This window comes from Natator depressus, chromosome 7, assembly GCF_965152275.1.
Source record: "Natator depressus isolate rNatDep1 chromosome 7, rNatDep2.hap1, whole genome shotgun sequence".
Taxonomy (NCBI): domain Eukaryota; kingdom Metazoa; phylum Chordata; order Testudines; family Cheloniidae; genus Natator; species Natator depressus.
This window is the reverse complement of record NC_134240.1, coordinates 2,121,826-2,135,299: the sequence shown is the minus strand read 5'-3', so window position 1 is coordinate 2,135,299 and position 13,474 is coordinate 2,121,826. Positions and strand designations below refer to the sequence as shown.

Sequence of the window (13,474 nt, the reverse complement as noted above, 5' to 3'; positions counted from 1 at the left end):
GGGTGGAACGGGATACTCTTTAGGGTGTTTTTGGAGAATGTGTGTGTGGAGAGTGGCAGAGAGAAATGGTAATGAGCAGTCTGGAGAAAGTATACTGTTGTGTGCGCGGCGTGGACTGGTCCTCACTGCCAGTGGCTGAGTGGTAGCTAGGACTGGTTGTGAAGTTGGTCATCTAGGTGCAAATACAAGGATGGTATAAAAGAACATTTTAAATTTTATTTTGTACATATTAAAATTATGGAAAATTCAATATATATCTCTTTAAATCCTCTATTGTACTTGGTTAACTTCTGCCCCAGCAGTTGTGTTTTCTGAGGTGGAAAATTAGGTTTTTTCATCTTGGCTGCAAAAGAGCAGGTGTGTGTCCCCAGATTCACCCCAGATTGTGTGTACAGACCAGTAGCAGATGATGTGGAAGCAATAACATGCACCAGCAGCACAAGAACCAACTGAGAGAAGGAAAGCAAAAGGCCTATTTTAGCAGCCACAGTATCCAACTGAGCTCTGCCAGGTTTCTCTTTCAGAAATAAATCCGAGTATGTGTTATCTCAGGTCGGCATGGATTTGCAGAAAGCACTGTAAGCACCAGTATCTTACATATTTATTATGTGCCAGATCGTGGGCCCCAAGCTGGCAGCCAGAAAGTAGTGAAAAGCCAGCAGATCTGGCTGGCTTCATGAGCATTCCCCTAGCCCAGAGGAATCACTGAGTGGTTAAGAGCCACCTTAGCAGCTCTTACACCTCGTCCTCCTGGCCTACGGCATAGGGACATGCCCAGGACATCCCTGTGTCTGGCTGCTGAAACAGCCCGTTGGAACCACGACCAATAAGGTATTAGTTACGGCAGCCCGGAAAGTGCTCTGACGAATGCCAGAAACCCACCCAGTCCTAAGCCAGCCCCAGCATGAGGCAAACATAAGGGTGGCACCTTTAAAGGCACCTTTGTCCCTTCCCTCTCTCCCCCGCCACCTTCAGTTTTGCACTGAGCACAGCGTGGCCCAGCAGGAGGGACCTAGGTTTATATCTGGAGACATGCCGTAATCTAATAAGGTAGGTTTGTTTACCAAGGTCCACATCGGGCTTCCGTGTTCAACTGTTAAGGCTTTTAACGCATTTAAGGCTAGTTCATGGGTTATGTGGAAGTTCTGACAAATACCAGAGTCCTGCTGTAGAAACTGATGGGCCCATGTACTTGCAGCTATTTTTCCATACTGAAACATGGCCCCCTAGTGGTGTGCAAGAGCCGGTTTGATTCAGAGTGTAATGTGAAAGAACTGCCCTGGTAACCTGGGCATGCCGATGCGGCAACTTCTGCCCAAATTCTGTTGGTGAAAAAGTCTGCAGCTCAGTCTGCAACCAAAACACACATTTCCCTAAAGGTCTGTTTTATTCTCCATTACCTGAAATATGATGCTTTCTGTCATACCACATTCAACTGCAACAAATGGAGTGCAGTATATGAACAATTGGATTTTGTGTGAACACATGATAACATGAAAGTCATTTCACAAAGCTTTAGAAAATACAAAGTGCAACAAAGGCATAAAAAGCAGGTCAAGTTAAATAAGGGATAAATAAGCCATCCATGGATTAACTGGCCCAGACTCCCTTCTTAATTACCGAAAGCCCACCAAATCTTAATTATCAAAGGCCCACCAAATTTTGTTATTTACTGAAGCAAAACACCACTGCAGCAGTTGGGTCCGGGAGGGGTCCTTCTCCATAGTCTTCTAACTATATATTTGGCGAGTAAAATGTGTTCTTAATTTACTCTGCATTTCTTAGCTCTGTGGTAGTTATACAAAAAGGTATCCTAGTGAATGTGTACATATTGTTGTTTTTATTGTTTGTACTGCAGTAGCACCGAGGCGTTTCAAGCCTATTGTGTTAAGCATGGGACCAACACATAACAAAAACATGGGCCCTGCCCAGAAGAGCATATGGTCTTACTGTGGTTGTGCTACTACGCTTTCTTCTCTCTCTCCCTCTGCCATCATGGATTGTGGGTAATAAGACTTAAGATACTGTTGTATAATTTTCTCATTTATAGGGGTCTGGTACATGTTGTTAATTCCCCCCCCCCTTTTTTTTTTAAACTACACTGAACATTCTTCTTCCCTATCACTTTTGTTGGATATATTCTGGAAATAATATAAATAAATAGTAAATAAAACAGTAAATAAAGCAGTAAATAAAAACAAATGTTCCTTTGAAAATCAGACCAGAAGTGTATACATGTATAAATATGTGTATGTATATGATTATGCAAGTATATTCATATAATGAGCTAACTGTGTTGCAGTTTAATAGAAACCTGTAATTTGCTGCCATATAGGAATTTTTCTGTCAGCTATAATTAGAGAAACAAAATAAAATGTTGTTAGAAAATGCTCCATTAGCAAGAAAGTCCATGAGAAGTCTTTATAGATGTGTTGTTATGAATGTGTTTTAATGTGTATTTGTCTGTGATTATGAAATTCCATTGTATATCTGGTTAACTGTGCTTATTTCATTAGTTTTGGTTTAGTAATTGGTGTTAGCAGTATATCAAAATGCAATGCACAGAAAATGGGTAATTTTAAAATAGAGGTGGGTTTTGTTGTTTTTCAGATATTTTCTGTTATAGTCAAAATTCATGAATGTGTTTACTTGAAGGAAAATTACTTTGTGAGCTTTAGGGCTCACTGTAGAACTGTCTAGAGATTTCTACCTAGGAGATACTCGTTTTGCTGCTAAGTACACTTTAATTTTCAAACTTTTGAAGACTGCTGCTATTGAGTTTATTAAATGGGAAAAGCACATAATTTGATAACATCCGGAAATCTAGCTTTAGTTTGTTTCACCACACCTAAGATGTTTATGAAACGTTTTTAACTTAATTGTGAGATTTAGGGAGGAACAAAACAACTTTGTTCAGAATGACTGACATTTGGATTCATCTTTTTCAGGGACTGGTTAAATGTGTTCAGCCCCCCCATAATTCTTCCAAGCCAAGAGCTAGCAAAGCATATTGAAGCTTCAGCAAGTCTAAATATTCCAGGTAGGAATTTATAAAGATGGGACAGTGAGGAGAATATGTGAAGGATGTGTAATAATTTACAAATTGTAACAGAGAAGTATTGCTCAATATTGTTCTTATACGTCTGTTAAATGCTGACTTCTGCAAGGAAGTCAGTGTGGTCATTTGGTTGCACTTCCATGGAGCTAAATTCTGGGTCTGACTCTTTAAGTCCTCTGATTCTTACTGTTCATTTTGAAAGGGGACGTTGCTCCTGGGGGCTGGGGTAGAAGGAGGTAGGAATGGAGAGTCCATATAGAGGGGATGTGTAAACATGAGGCTGCAACCTTTAGTCATGCAAATAATCCCTACACACAAGAATAGCTCCATTGAGTAAGCATTGCTTATGTGAGTAAAGAGTTCAGATCATGTCCTAAATGAAAGCTTGGTGTGGCTCTTGAGCACTGTTAAACAATGTTCAATTATCACCTAACATGATAGCAGCACCCATATGTTAAGGTTCTTCGCTGGAGGCAGGTCTGGTTCTAGACCAAATGGTGCTCCCGGTGAGGAGCGCCTTTGGTGCCCCCCCTCATTTGTTAAACTTTTGAATACCTTATTTTTATTGCATTTGTAGCCCATTTCACGACTTTGACGCACAATTTGCATGCATATTTTATCCCTGTCATAGGCTCTGTAAAATTTGCCCCGTGCTGCAAACTAGATTGCAACTGAGCTTTTCGCTTCCTATACTGAGCTCCTGAAGGCTTCTTCGGGGACATCTTTTATTTTCTATGGGGGGAAACGGACAGTATTAGGGAGAGCAAAAGTCTGTATTCCACAGTCTTAGAAAGTCATCAAACGTTACGTGTTAAGTATAGCAAAAGAAGTACCGGTATTTCTTTTATATTGCTGCAGAGACAGGGGTTTGACAGATATCTCTGGCGTCTCATTAAATATGTCCTTTATTAGTCGCTACTTACACTCTTCAAATCTTAAAACACAAGTACACTTTCACAATTACACAATAAAACAAGGTTCACAATATTGCAGCTGGGCTCTCACTTCGTTCTTATGTCTCACTGACTGACTAGCGATGCCCCCCCCCCCCCCTTAGATACCCGCAAGGGCATGGCTGACAACATTCTAGGAGGTTTGAGGAAAATGTAGTGCTCAGAAAGCCTGGAAGGTTCCATGAGATTCTACAAAGGTCCAGAACATTCTAGAAAGTTAGTGAAAAATGAATCCACATACAGAATACCTGAAACATGTTACTTCAAACATTCTATTTTCCCTTTCGCCACTAACAACAAAAACAGCACCCCCGAGCCTGGCACCCCTAAATCCAACCCTGGCTGGAGGATGACAAAGAACATGTGCTGAAACAGGACAGTGAACAACAGTAGAGTTAAAATAAATACCTCTCTTTCTACAAAGGTCCTTTTTTCTTTTCTGCTACCCTACGGAATAGAATAGGTTCTTATATTTTTCTCCAGGTACAGAGAATTCAGTGTGAGATCTCATAAATTTCAGCTGTGTATTTTGGCTGCCCAAGGGATGAACATGTCTCAGTGATATACTGTCTAAAATTGATTATGCCCCTCAAATTGGGAATCTTTTCATAGGTGTACATTTGTAATTGCTTATGACAGCAAAATAGAACTCTGCTGTCAAGAGGGGACCTTGCTTTGAAGAATCGAATAATATGTTATGTTAAGTGGCTTAAATAAACCAAAGAGAATGGGACAGTAATCCTTGAGTTAAAAGCAAGTTAGACATATATTTCTGATAGGGGCCTCAGATGATTCTTGATGTCAGTATTATGGAATCCAAAACTTGCTGCAGTAACCCTAGAATTTCATAGAATCATAGAATATCAGGGTTGGAAGGGACCTCAGGAGGTCATAAGGTTGAAAATTGAAAACCTTTCCATAAGGTTGAAAATTGAAAGATTTAGTTTAGAAAGTGACACCAAAGCATATTTGCTAATTTGTTGTTTTTTCCTTATTATTCTCACTAGAATCTCTGACCAAGGTAATTTGTGAAATCCTCATAAATTCACTTGCTTTAATGATAAAATATTTTATGTGTGTCGGTAGTGTTTAAATGTACTTGTAGCCATCTTGAGTGGACAAACCCCTTACAGATGCAAACACGAGACAAAATTTGACCTGTAAGTGATAACTGGGTGTTTGCAGTACTTTGTATGAAAGACATTATACAAAAATTTCCTATTCTGTTATAAACCTATAACAGCTTTAACTCAGGTTCACAGAAGAACTGCATGCTACTACATACCCTTAAATTCCTGAACTGCTTGGTGAATGGGATCAGAACGTTCATACCAACAACCTCTGCCCTCCTATCTTTATTTTAAACAAAATGTTAGTTTAATAGTTAATTTTCTAATCTATCTTGTGAAGTTGTACAAATAGCAATTGCCAGACTTCAAGAACTTATGACTCTGAAATCATGAACACTCAAGTGCCAAAGATAATAAAATCATATCCATAATGAACACCTGTAATTATTTATAACCCATACAAAATATCCTTGTCATCTTTTATATACTTCTTTAACAGTATCCTAAAACAAAAAAGTCAATATAATTTTGCTCATGTTAATAAAAGATTTGGAAGATATTCTTTATTTTTCGCATAACTCAAGGGAAATACCTAAGTGGACAATATTCCATAAAAACCACTGCACTTTAAAGTTTACAATTACATTCTTAAGCATGTGCTCCTTTAGAAACATATCCAGAGATCAGAGTAACAGCCGTGTTAGTCTGTATTTGCCAAAAAAAAAAGGAGTACTTGTGGCACCTTAGAGACTAACCAATTTATTTGAGGATAAGCTTTCGTGAGCAACAGCATGCATCCGACAGAGTGAGCTGTAGCTCACGAAAGCTTATGCTCAAATAAATTGGTTAGTCTCTAAGGTGCCACAAGTACTCCTTTTCTTTTGGCATATCCAGAGATGTATCCAGGTGTCACAAGAAATAAACTTATTGTCAATAGGGTTGCAGAGATGTAATTGAGAGCAAAATTTGAGCCAATTTGTTTGATATCTTTAAAAGTTTTTTTTCCTTTGGTCATTGATGTTTATGATTTAGAGTCCATTACATTTTATTTGATATCTTTCATATGAAAAAATGGGTAGTAAATGACTCACACATAAACTCTTTGGAACTCGCCTCTTTTTTCATCAATTTACTTGCTTTAACTTCTCATAAAAGAACTCTAAGGACCATGCTAAACAGTCTTGTTGCTCAGGGTGCAACTCTTGGCAACATTTATAAATTAACTCTGGAGCATATAATTAAAATACAGATCTGAGCACCTTGCCTATTGTCCAAGATAATATTGGAGAAAACATTAAGGATATTCTGCTAAATGTGCAGCACATCTGACAGTGGGTCCAGTAGAGTTACCACCACAGAGTCCAGGTCAAAATTTGGCCCATGTATGCCTATAGTGATGTCCAGATTGTGAGCCATTTTCAGGTACTAAAACCTGGAATACAGTGAAAACCCCTGTTGTATAAAATAGGAGGATGTCTTTATACCCATGCTCTGGGCTATGGTCACTGTATAAACATGGCAGCACTACTGTAATATAAATAATGAATATCTTATGCCTCTGAGTTTAGATAAGAATTAAGGCCAAATTTTCAGAAATGGCCTCTGAGCACCTCAGTTTTTAGATGCCCGACTTCAGACATGTAAAGTGAGCTTGACTCCATTAAAATCAGTGGCAAAACGCCCACTGATTTAATTGAGGCAACATTTCATCCTTTCAGCCTCGTTTTCCGAGGTGCTGACCAGCTGGAGATCCTGTTCCCTTCAGTAGGAGATGGGGGAGCTCAGGACCTCTAAAATCTCCCAATGTGTTTGGATGTGATTGATGTTGTCAGGTAGGTCAGCGAGCCTCTCACTGCGGCGTTGCGGAAGGGTCTCGTGACTAGCATGGTTTTGAAATGCCTTGATGTTAAAGCTCTTCCGTATTTTTTAGTTTTAGTCTTTTAGTTGTTTACTGTGTTATGGTGCAAGCCGTATGTTCGTGATTGATCTGACTAACCGATGGTCTGTCCAGCAGTCATCTGAACCTGTCATGGCTTGTGTAATATGGACATCAGTACGATCACAGGCTCTGACAATGACATAGTCAAGAAGATGCCAGTGTTCGGAACATGGGTGTTTCCAAATGGTCTTATATGTGTCCCTCTGTCTAAAGATGGTTTTGTGATAGGAAAATCATGTTGCACACATTTGCTGAGGAGAAGAATGCCATTAGAGTTAACTTCCCCCAGCCCTTTTTTCCCAATGGCGTCTCTCCAGAGTTTGGGGTGTCACCCATGAGGTCACCTATGAGGATAAGCTTGTCTTCCCTGGCTGTGGCAGTGAGAACTTCATCAAGAGCACAGTAGAACTGCTCTTTGTTGTCTCCGTCATCGTCCACTTTGGGAGTATACGCACTAATGACCTTGGCATACTGGTTGTTACTAAGCTTAAGATGAAAAGTCATGAGACATTCGTTAATACCCATAGGGAGTTCTAAAAGCTGGTTAGCAATTTTGTTTTTGATGGCAAAACCAACCCCATGAATATGCCTCTCTTCAGATGTCTTTCCTTTCCAAAAGAAGGTATAACCACCTCCATCTTCTTTCAGTTGGTCTTCATCTGCCCAATGGATTTCATTTACGGCAGCAATATCAATGTCAGATCTTTCAAGTTCTCTAGCTGTTATGGCAGTTCTTCTTTCAGGACCGTCACTGTTTGGGGAATCCATGAGAGTGCGAACATTCCAAGTGGTGAACTTCATTATTTTGCTTTGGATGTTCTGAGCGTAGGTAGAGTAATCCGGCTGGACACAGCCATCCAGCCAGGAGGGCATTGAGACAACCTATGTTCAGGGCACCTTTTCTAGCCCCTTCCCTGTTCAGGATGAGCAGATGGGATCCTGAAAAGGACTGCTCAGTCATGGTGGCAGCTGCCAAAATTGCACTTCTGTCTCACAAGTCTAAGCGCAAGACGACCAACACACGGCTGCCACCTGCATGCAGATTTGTGACTAGGGACTCCCAGAGCTCATTGCTCCTGTTCCCACCACCACTCATCTATCACCACAGGACTTCGATAGTGAGAGATGTTAACACCCTTGGCAGAGGCCTATGCATGACATCTTTTAACGTGTGGGAGCCAGTGTGCAGGCAACAACCTCACGAAACTTGACAGGAAGGAGCCTGGACCTGGTGGCAGGGGAGTCCGAGACAACCGGAGGTCTCCGTCCTGCTGCAGCCCTCATCTGCCTTCAGAGATGCAGGAACTGACAAGTCCTCAAATATGCCTGTTCCGCTATTGTGGCCCTCAAGATAGTTAAGTCCAAAGCAAACTGCAAAGAGTTACAAAGGGATCTCGCAAAACTGGGAGACTGGGCAACAAAATGGGAGACGAAATTCAGTGTTGAAGAGGGAGAGATTGCTTACCTGTACAGTAACTGGAGTTCTTCCAGATGTTTTGTCTCTAGGGGTGCTGCTCCACCTGCCCTCTTTCCCTCTGATGCGGAGTCCTGCTGTTGGGCTTTGTAGCTGAGAAGGAAGTGGAGCGACGGCAAGACCACTCCTTCCTATATGCCCTTGTACAAGGCTGTATGGGGTGCAGGTGCAGACGCAGACCCACAGACACTGCTGCCGAAAAATCTCTCATCAAGTGTGCCCTGGTACACCCACATCCTGATGGGGAGCACCCACAAGGACAAACATCTCAAAGAACTCTAATTACTGGACAGGCAAGTACCCTGTATTTCTGTGCGCATCTATCACACCAGCCTATTTTTTGGCCACCTGATAATATAACCCATATATCGTTGTGCAATCCCAGCTGTAAATAGACGCTGAGTGTGGTGAAACCAGTGATGTGAGCATAACAGGCTATTACTTCCGATGAGGTAGCGGCGCGTACAAACCACCTGATTTGCATTACTGTTCTGAGCAAGAGGTAAACGTTTAGGATGAAGTGCTAGATACAGATTGCATTCAACTGTCAATTATTTCCTATCAAAAACTTATATATCATAACTTACATTTAGCTTTTATAAAAGACAGAACTGAGAAAAGAACTTTACTATATGAAACGTTTATAGTACATATCCATCTTTAGCGCTATCAGTGTACTTCTGCTTGGGGCTAAGAATTGATTTCCATATCCTAAAAACATTCTTGGAGTTAACATAATGCCCAAAATATTAGATTTATGCTGATTTATTAGCTGACTGCATCCTATTAACTCTTTGGTGCTGAGAGGTTTCATACGCCCTTCGCCTGTAATGGATGATGGGCTAGAAAATCTGACTCCTGCATTACAATCTTGTACATCAGGGTTAATGTACAAACTATCAGAGGGGTAGCCGTGTTAGTCTGGATCTGTAAAAGCGGCAAAGAGTCCTGTGGCACCTTGTAGACTAACAGACGTATTGGAGCATAAGCTTTTGTGGGAGAATACCCACTTCATCGGATGCATGTACAAACTGACATTTAAGAAATAGAAATATTGTATTGCCGGAAAGCAGTAGAAATATTATAAAAATGTACTTGAATTCCTCTGTATCGTGCATTTCAGTAGTTGTTGGAACTGAGGTAGACCCAATTCTTATTGGTTGTTCTGCTACCTGGAAAAAAAATCACTAATGGCGTTATCTTGCAAAATGTAAGTTTTTCTACAAAATTTCTAACATGCTGTAAAGTCTAGGAACAGGGAAGTTGTAGTAAGGGTGCGTATTTGCTTGTTTTAGCAGTAACAAACTTCTTTAGTGTTAGTCGAAACTGAATTGACATTATTCCTTTTAGTGAAATGAAGCATTGCTAAATTTTCTTGCGTGTCATCTAACCATGCTCTCTAGTAGAGTTACTGGGTGAAAATCTGGCCCCACTGAAGCCCATAGCAAAAGTTCATGGAGGATAGGTCCATCAGTGGCTATGAGCCAGGATGGGCAGGGATGCAACACCTGGGATGAAAAAACTCTGACGTGGCCCTAGCCTCTGTTTGCCAGAAGTTGGGAATGGGCAACGGAGGATGGATCAGTGGATTCCATCTACTGTGTATCTATACGGAGTAACTGACATCAGAATTTGGCCCACATGATCACCAAACTTTTGATTTTGCATTGTAACTTTGGTTTCCAGAGACTTGCGCTGACGTCTTTTTACTGTTATAACAAAACTATAATGAACCTATAATGTCATGATGTAATGACCAGTATGATGTCAAGACAGTAGGAAATGCAGTCATTGCAGTGCATGCGTGAAAATTAATTTTCAGTTACATTTCTTGAATGTTTCATAGTTGATTTGCTGTGGTTTTTTTTCAAAATGGTGCACTGCCTCACTATACGTAAGGACTAATTACTTACAAATTTTATACATTTTTTAAATGAACCCATTTTTGGTTTAGGGATAGCAAACTGCATTTGGAGCAGGATCTAAATTATTATTTCTGCTGCTCTATATGTAAAAAAGGTTTATCAGAATAACACCATCTCTATTTACCAAACCAATAACATTTTAGGTAAGTTTGTTTACCAGCTTGAAGCATGATCCAATACACAAGGAGTTTATAGTCAAAGAAATGCCAACTTGATTTTACCTATTACAGCACTACTGACGTAATAAATTTGTTAGATTAGTTTTGACACAGAATTTCTCCACCCACCTGTTTAAAGCCAATTAATGAAACATATTGTACATACTTACTTATATTTAATACATTTATAACTTTCAACAACAGAAAACTGATCAAATTAAATAATAAGTTAGCAAGCTTAAAGGTAAATTGTGTGAGACAAGCATAGCAAGGATAAAGTCTCTAAAACAAGACCTTTTGCTTTATGTTGGATTATCTGATTCTTTCATCTAGAACATTTTAATGGTTAATGCGGTTACATTTTCACAGATTAAGAGCTGATTCACTGTATTTTTTGGTGCATACTAATATACAATTATTTGAGCAATTCTGTGAGAAAGATCTCCGGTAGGAGTACTTTGACCCCTTATTAATAGATAGATTTTTAGACCAACTTTTAAATCTGCTATTCCAGCAAACTGTCTGTGCTTTCAGTTCTTAGGCAAACTTTGCATTATAATTTTACCTCAACTAAATATAAACCTTTAGAAACATGAATGAAAACATGAATAAATGTTAACCTCAAAGGTAACAATTTTAGTATTCTGCACAAAAGCCAAGAGATTACACCCTCCTAAAGAGGCACTCTGCCAGATTGTCATCTGTGATAGAAGGGTGCTTTTCCTGTGTTTCAAGAGTGACTAGCAGGGTAATTTTACTCTTATTTTTCTCCATTCACACAGGTGAAGATGACTTCAGTGCTGAGGAGGATGAGGAAGTTCTGACTCTTTTGTATGATCCATGTCTAAACTGTTACTTTGATCCAGAAACTGGAAAATACTATGAATTGGCTTAGCTAGTTCATGGTTCAGAGAATATTGCTCTCCATCAGAACAGAATTAACATCTATTTCTCTGGAAAGTATGAACTAGAATGTAACATTTTATTGCATAATTTAAAAATTTGAATCCGTAAGTCATTTTGCAAGCAAGTGAATATATTTTACAGATAATGTAACATCTTATTTTTGTAGTTTTGTATTGTTATAATACAGTAGAACATCACAGCGCACAAACTCTCGTGGCTTTGACAGTTGTCTGTGATACTAGTTTGTTTTATATTAAATATTGAAAGATTCTGTGTATGAACAAATTAGGTGGAATCCAAAGGTTTTTCAGTGTTAATATGTAAATTATGGCTTCATAGAAAGAAAATGTATCTTTTCATTTCTGGCTTATCAGATGTTTGTTTAAATAGATTCTATGATACCTTAACTTTGTACTCGAAGAAATGGAGTGTGATGTTCAAAGGCATGTGCTTTATGGGCTCTCTCTCTCTTATTCACTAGAAAGAACATCATTTTCCTTCCTCTCCGGGAAAGTCTCTGTCCTGATTAAATGGCATTATAGGAGCTGCTTTTGAGAAATCTTATCCGCTTATAATCCTTATAAGGTTACTGTAATACACTGGATTGCTGCTAGCAGATTTAAAGCCTCTTCATTTCGTATTTTTGGATTGTGTGAACATTTCTTGGGTTTTGTCACAATCCCCTCTATCGACAGTTTGGCACAGAGGTACAAAATCCAAACTCTCAAGTGGTACAATGCAATGCTGTTCAAAGCTGACCCAGTATGTGCATGGTCAAGCTGTGAATCCAAACCAAAATAGAGATTTGCTATCTGACTGGAAAACTCCATGATCCCAAAGTGATTAATCTCACTTCACAGATTCCCTCTTCCAACAGGTGGGGGTGGGGTTCCACCATTCGATAAGTAGAGCTATGGATAGAAGTGGGTTACTAGGGAGGAAGCTGTGTGTAGCACTCAGATGTGGAGATGCACTCTGGGCGCACGTACAGCTGCTGTGTTACACCTCCCAGCAAAAGATGGTATCTGATTAAACCAAATTGTATTTTTTGCTCTGTAATTACTCTGGGGAAGTTCTCTGGCCTGTGTTACACAGGCGCTCAGGCCACATAATCACAATGGTCCCTGCTGGCTTTCGAATCCATTAAAAAGTTACTGATTTGGATTTACCCACATTTTGCACTTTCTAGCTTATGTAGCCATGTATTTTGCTTTCTTCCTGCATCTTCCCTCCTGTTGTGTGTTGCTCACTTGTTTCACCTTGCCTTTAATTAGGCTATAAGCTTTCAGAGCTGGATGCCCTGTCTATGTGTCTGAATTTGAACAGCACCGAGCACAAGGCGCCCCCCAATCCTGATTGCGAATGCTTTACTCCCAGGGCATTTCCCAAGGGATCTACAGACATTTCTAGTGTTCTGACCCTCTGCTTGATTATATCTATGCTATAGCAGTCATTTGCAAGATGATTACTCTGTGAATTTTTGCTAAGAATAAAACATTCTAAGGTCAGGTTTAGGTTACAACTGGCAAGTGATTGAAAATGGTATGTCTCTAAATTATTTGTAATTATGGATCCCAGTTAATGAACATCCTGGCATCAATAGAAAATGCAGTTGTTAATAGGAGCTTGGCATAAGATCAGATCATGTAGTTGGCTTCCTTGGCAGGCTTAAGCGTACCATCACAAATTGATTCAAGTGAGCGTGCCAACAGAATCTGCAGGAAGACAGATACTGTACTGATGTAATTCACTTACCCTGTGTCAACATATTTCTGCCAACCAGTTTTAGACCCTTTTTTTGTGACTCCTATATTCAATTTAAATGTGCATTGGAATTATGTTTCTGACCTTTGAGAATTGCCTTGGCTGATCCTCACTTATGGGATAGTCACTTCCTTGCAGATTCTAGGCTATACAAGAAGAAAAGGAGGACTTGTGGCACCCTAGAGACTAACAAATTTATTTGAGGATAAGCTTTCGTGAGCTGTAGC

The 13,474-nt window shown here is 39.7% G+C and overlaps 1 protein-coding gene and 1 long non-coding RNA gene across 2 annotated transcripts in view; one reads left to right on the top strand and one right to left on the bottom strand.

Annotated features, from left to right (window-relative positions):
- Positions 1-12,089, top strand: part of CFAP20DC (CFAP20 domain containing) — a 167,043-nt gene extending 154,954 nt beyond the window's left edge. The window contains exons 15-16 of the mRNA XM_074957357.1: positions 2,949-3,040; positions 11,360-12,089. Of these exons, the coding sequence (XP_074813458.1) occupies positions 2,949-3,040; positions 11,360-11,472 (205 nt within the window). The 3' untranslated portion in view covers positions 11,473-12,089. The remainder of the gene's footprint in view (positions 1-2,948; positions 3,041-11,359) is intronic.
- The window catches only part of LOC141990351 (uncharacterized), a 39,699-nt gene that overhangs the window by 15,740 nt on the left and 10,485 nt on the right, over positions 1-13,474 (bottom strand). The window lies entirely within an intron of this gene.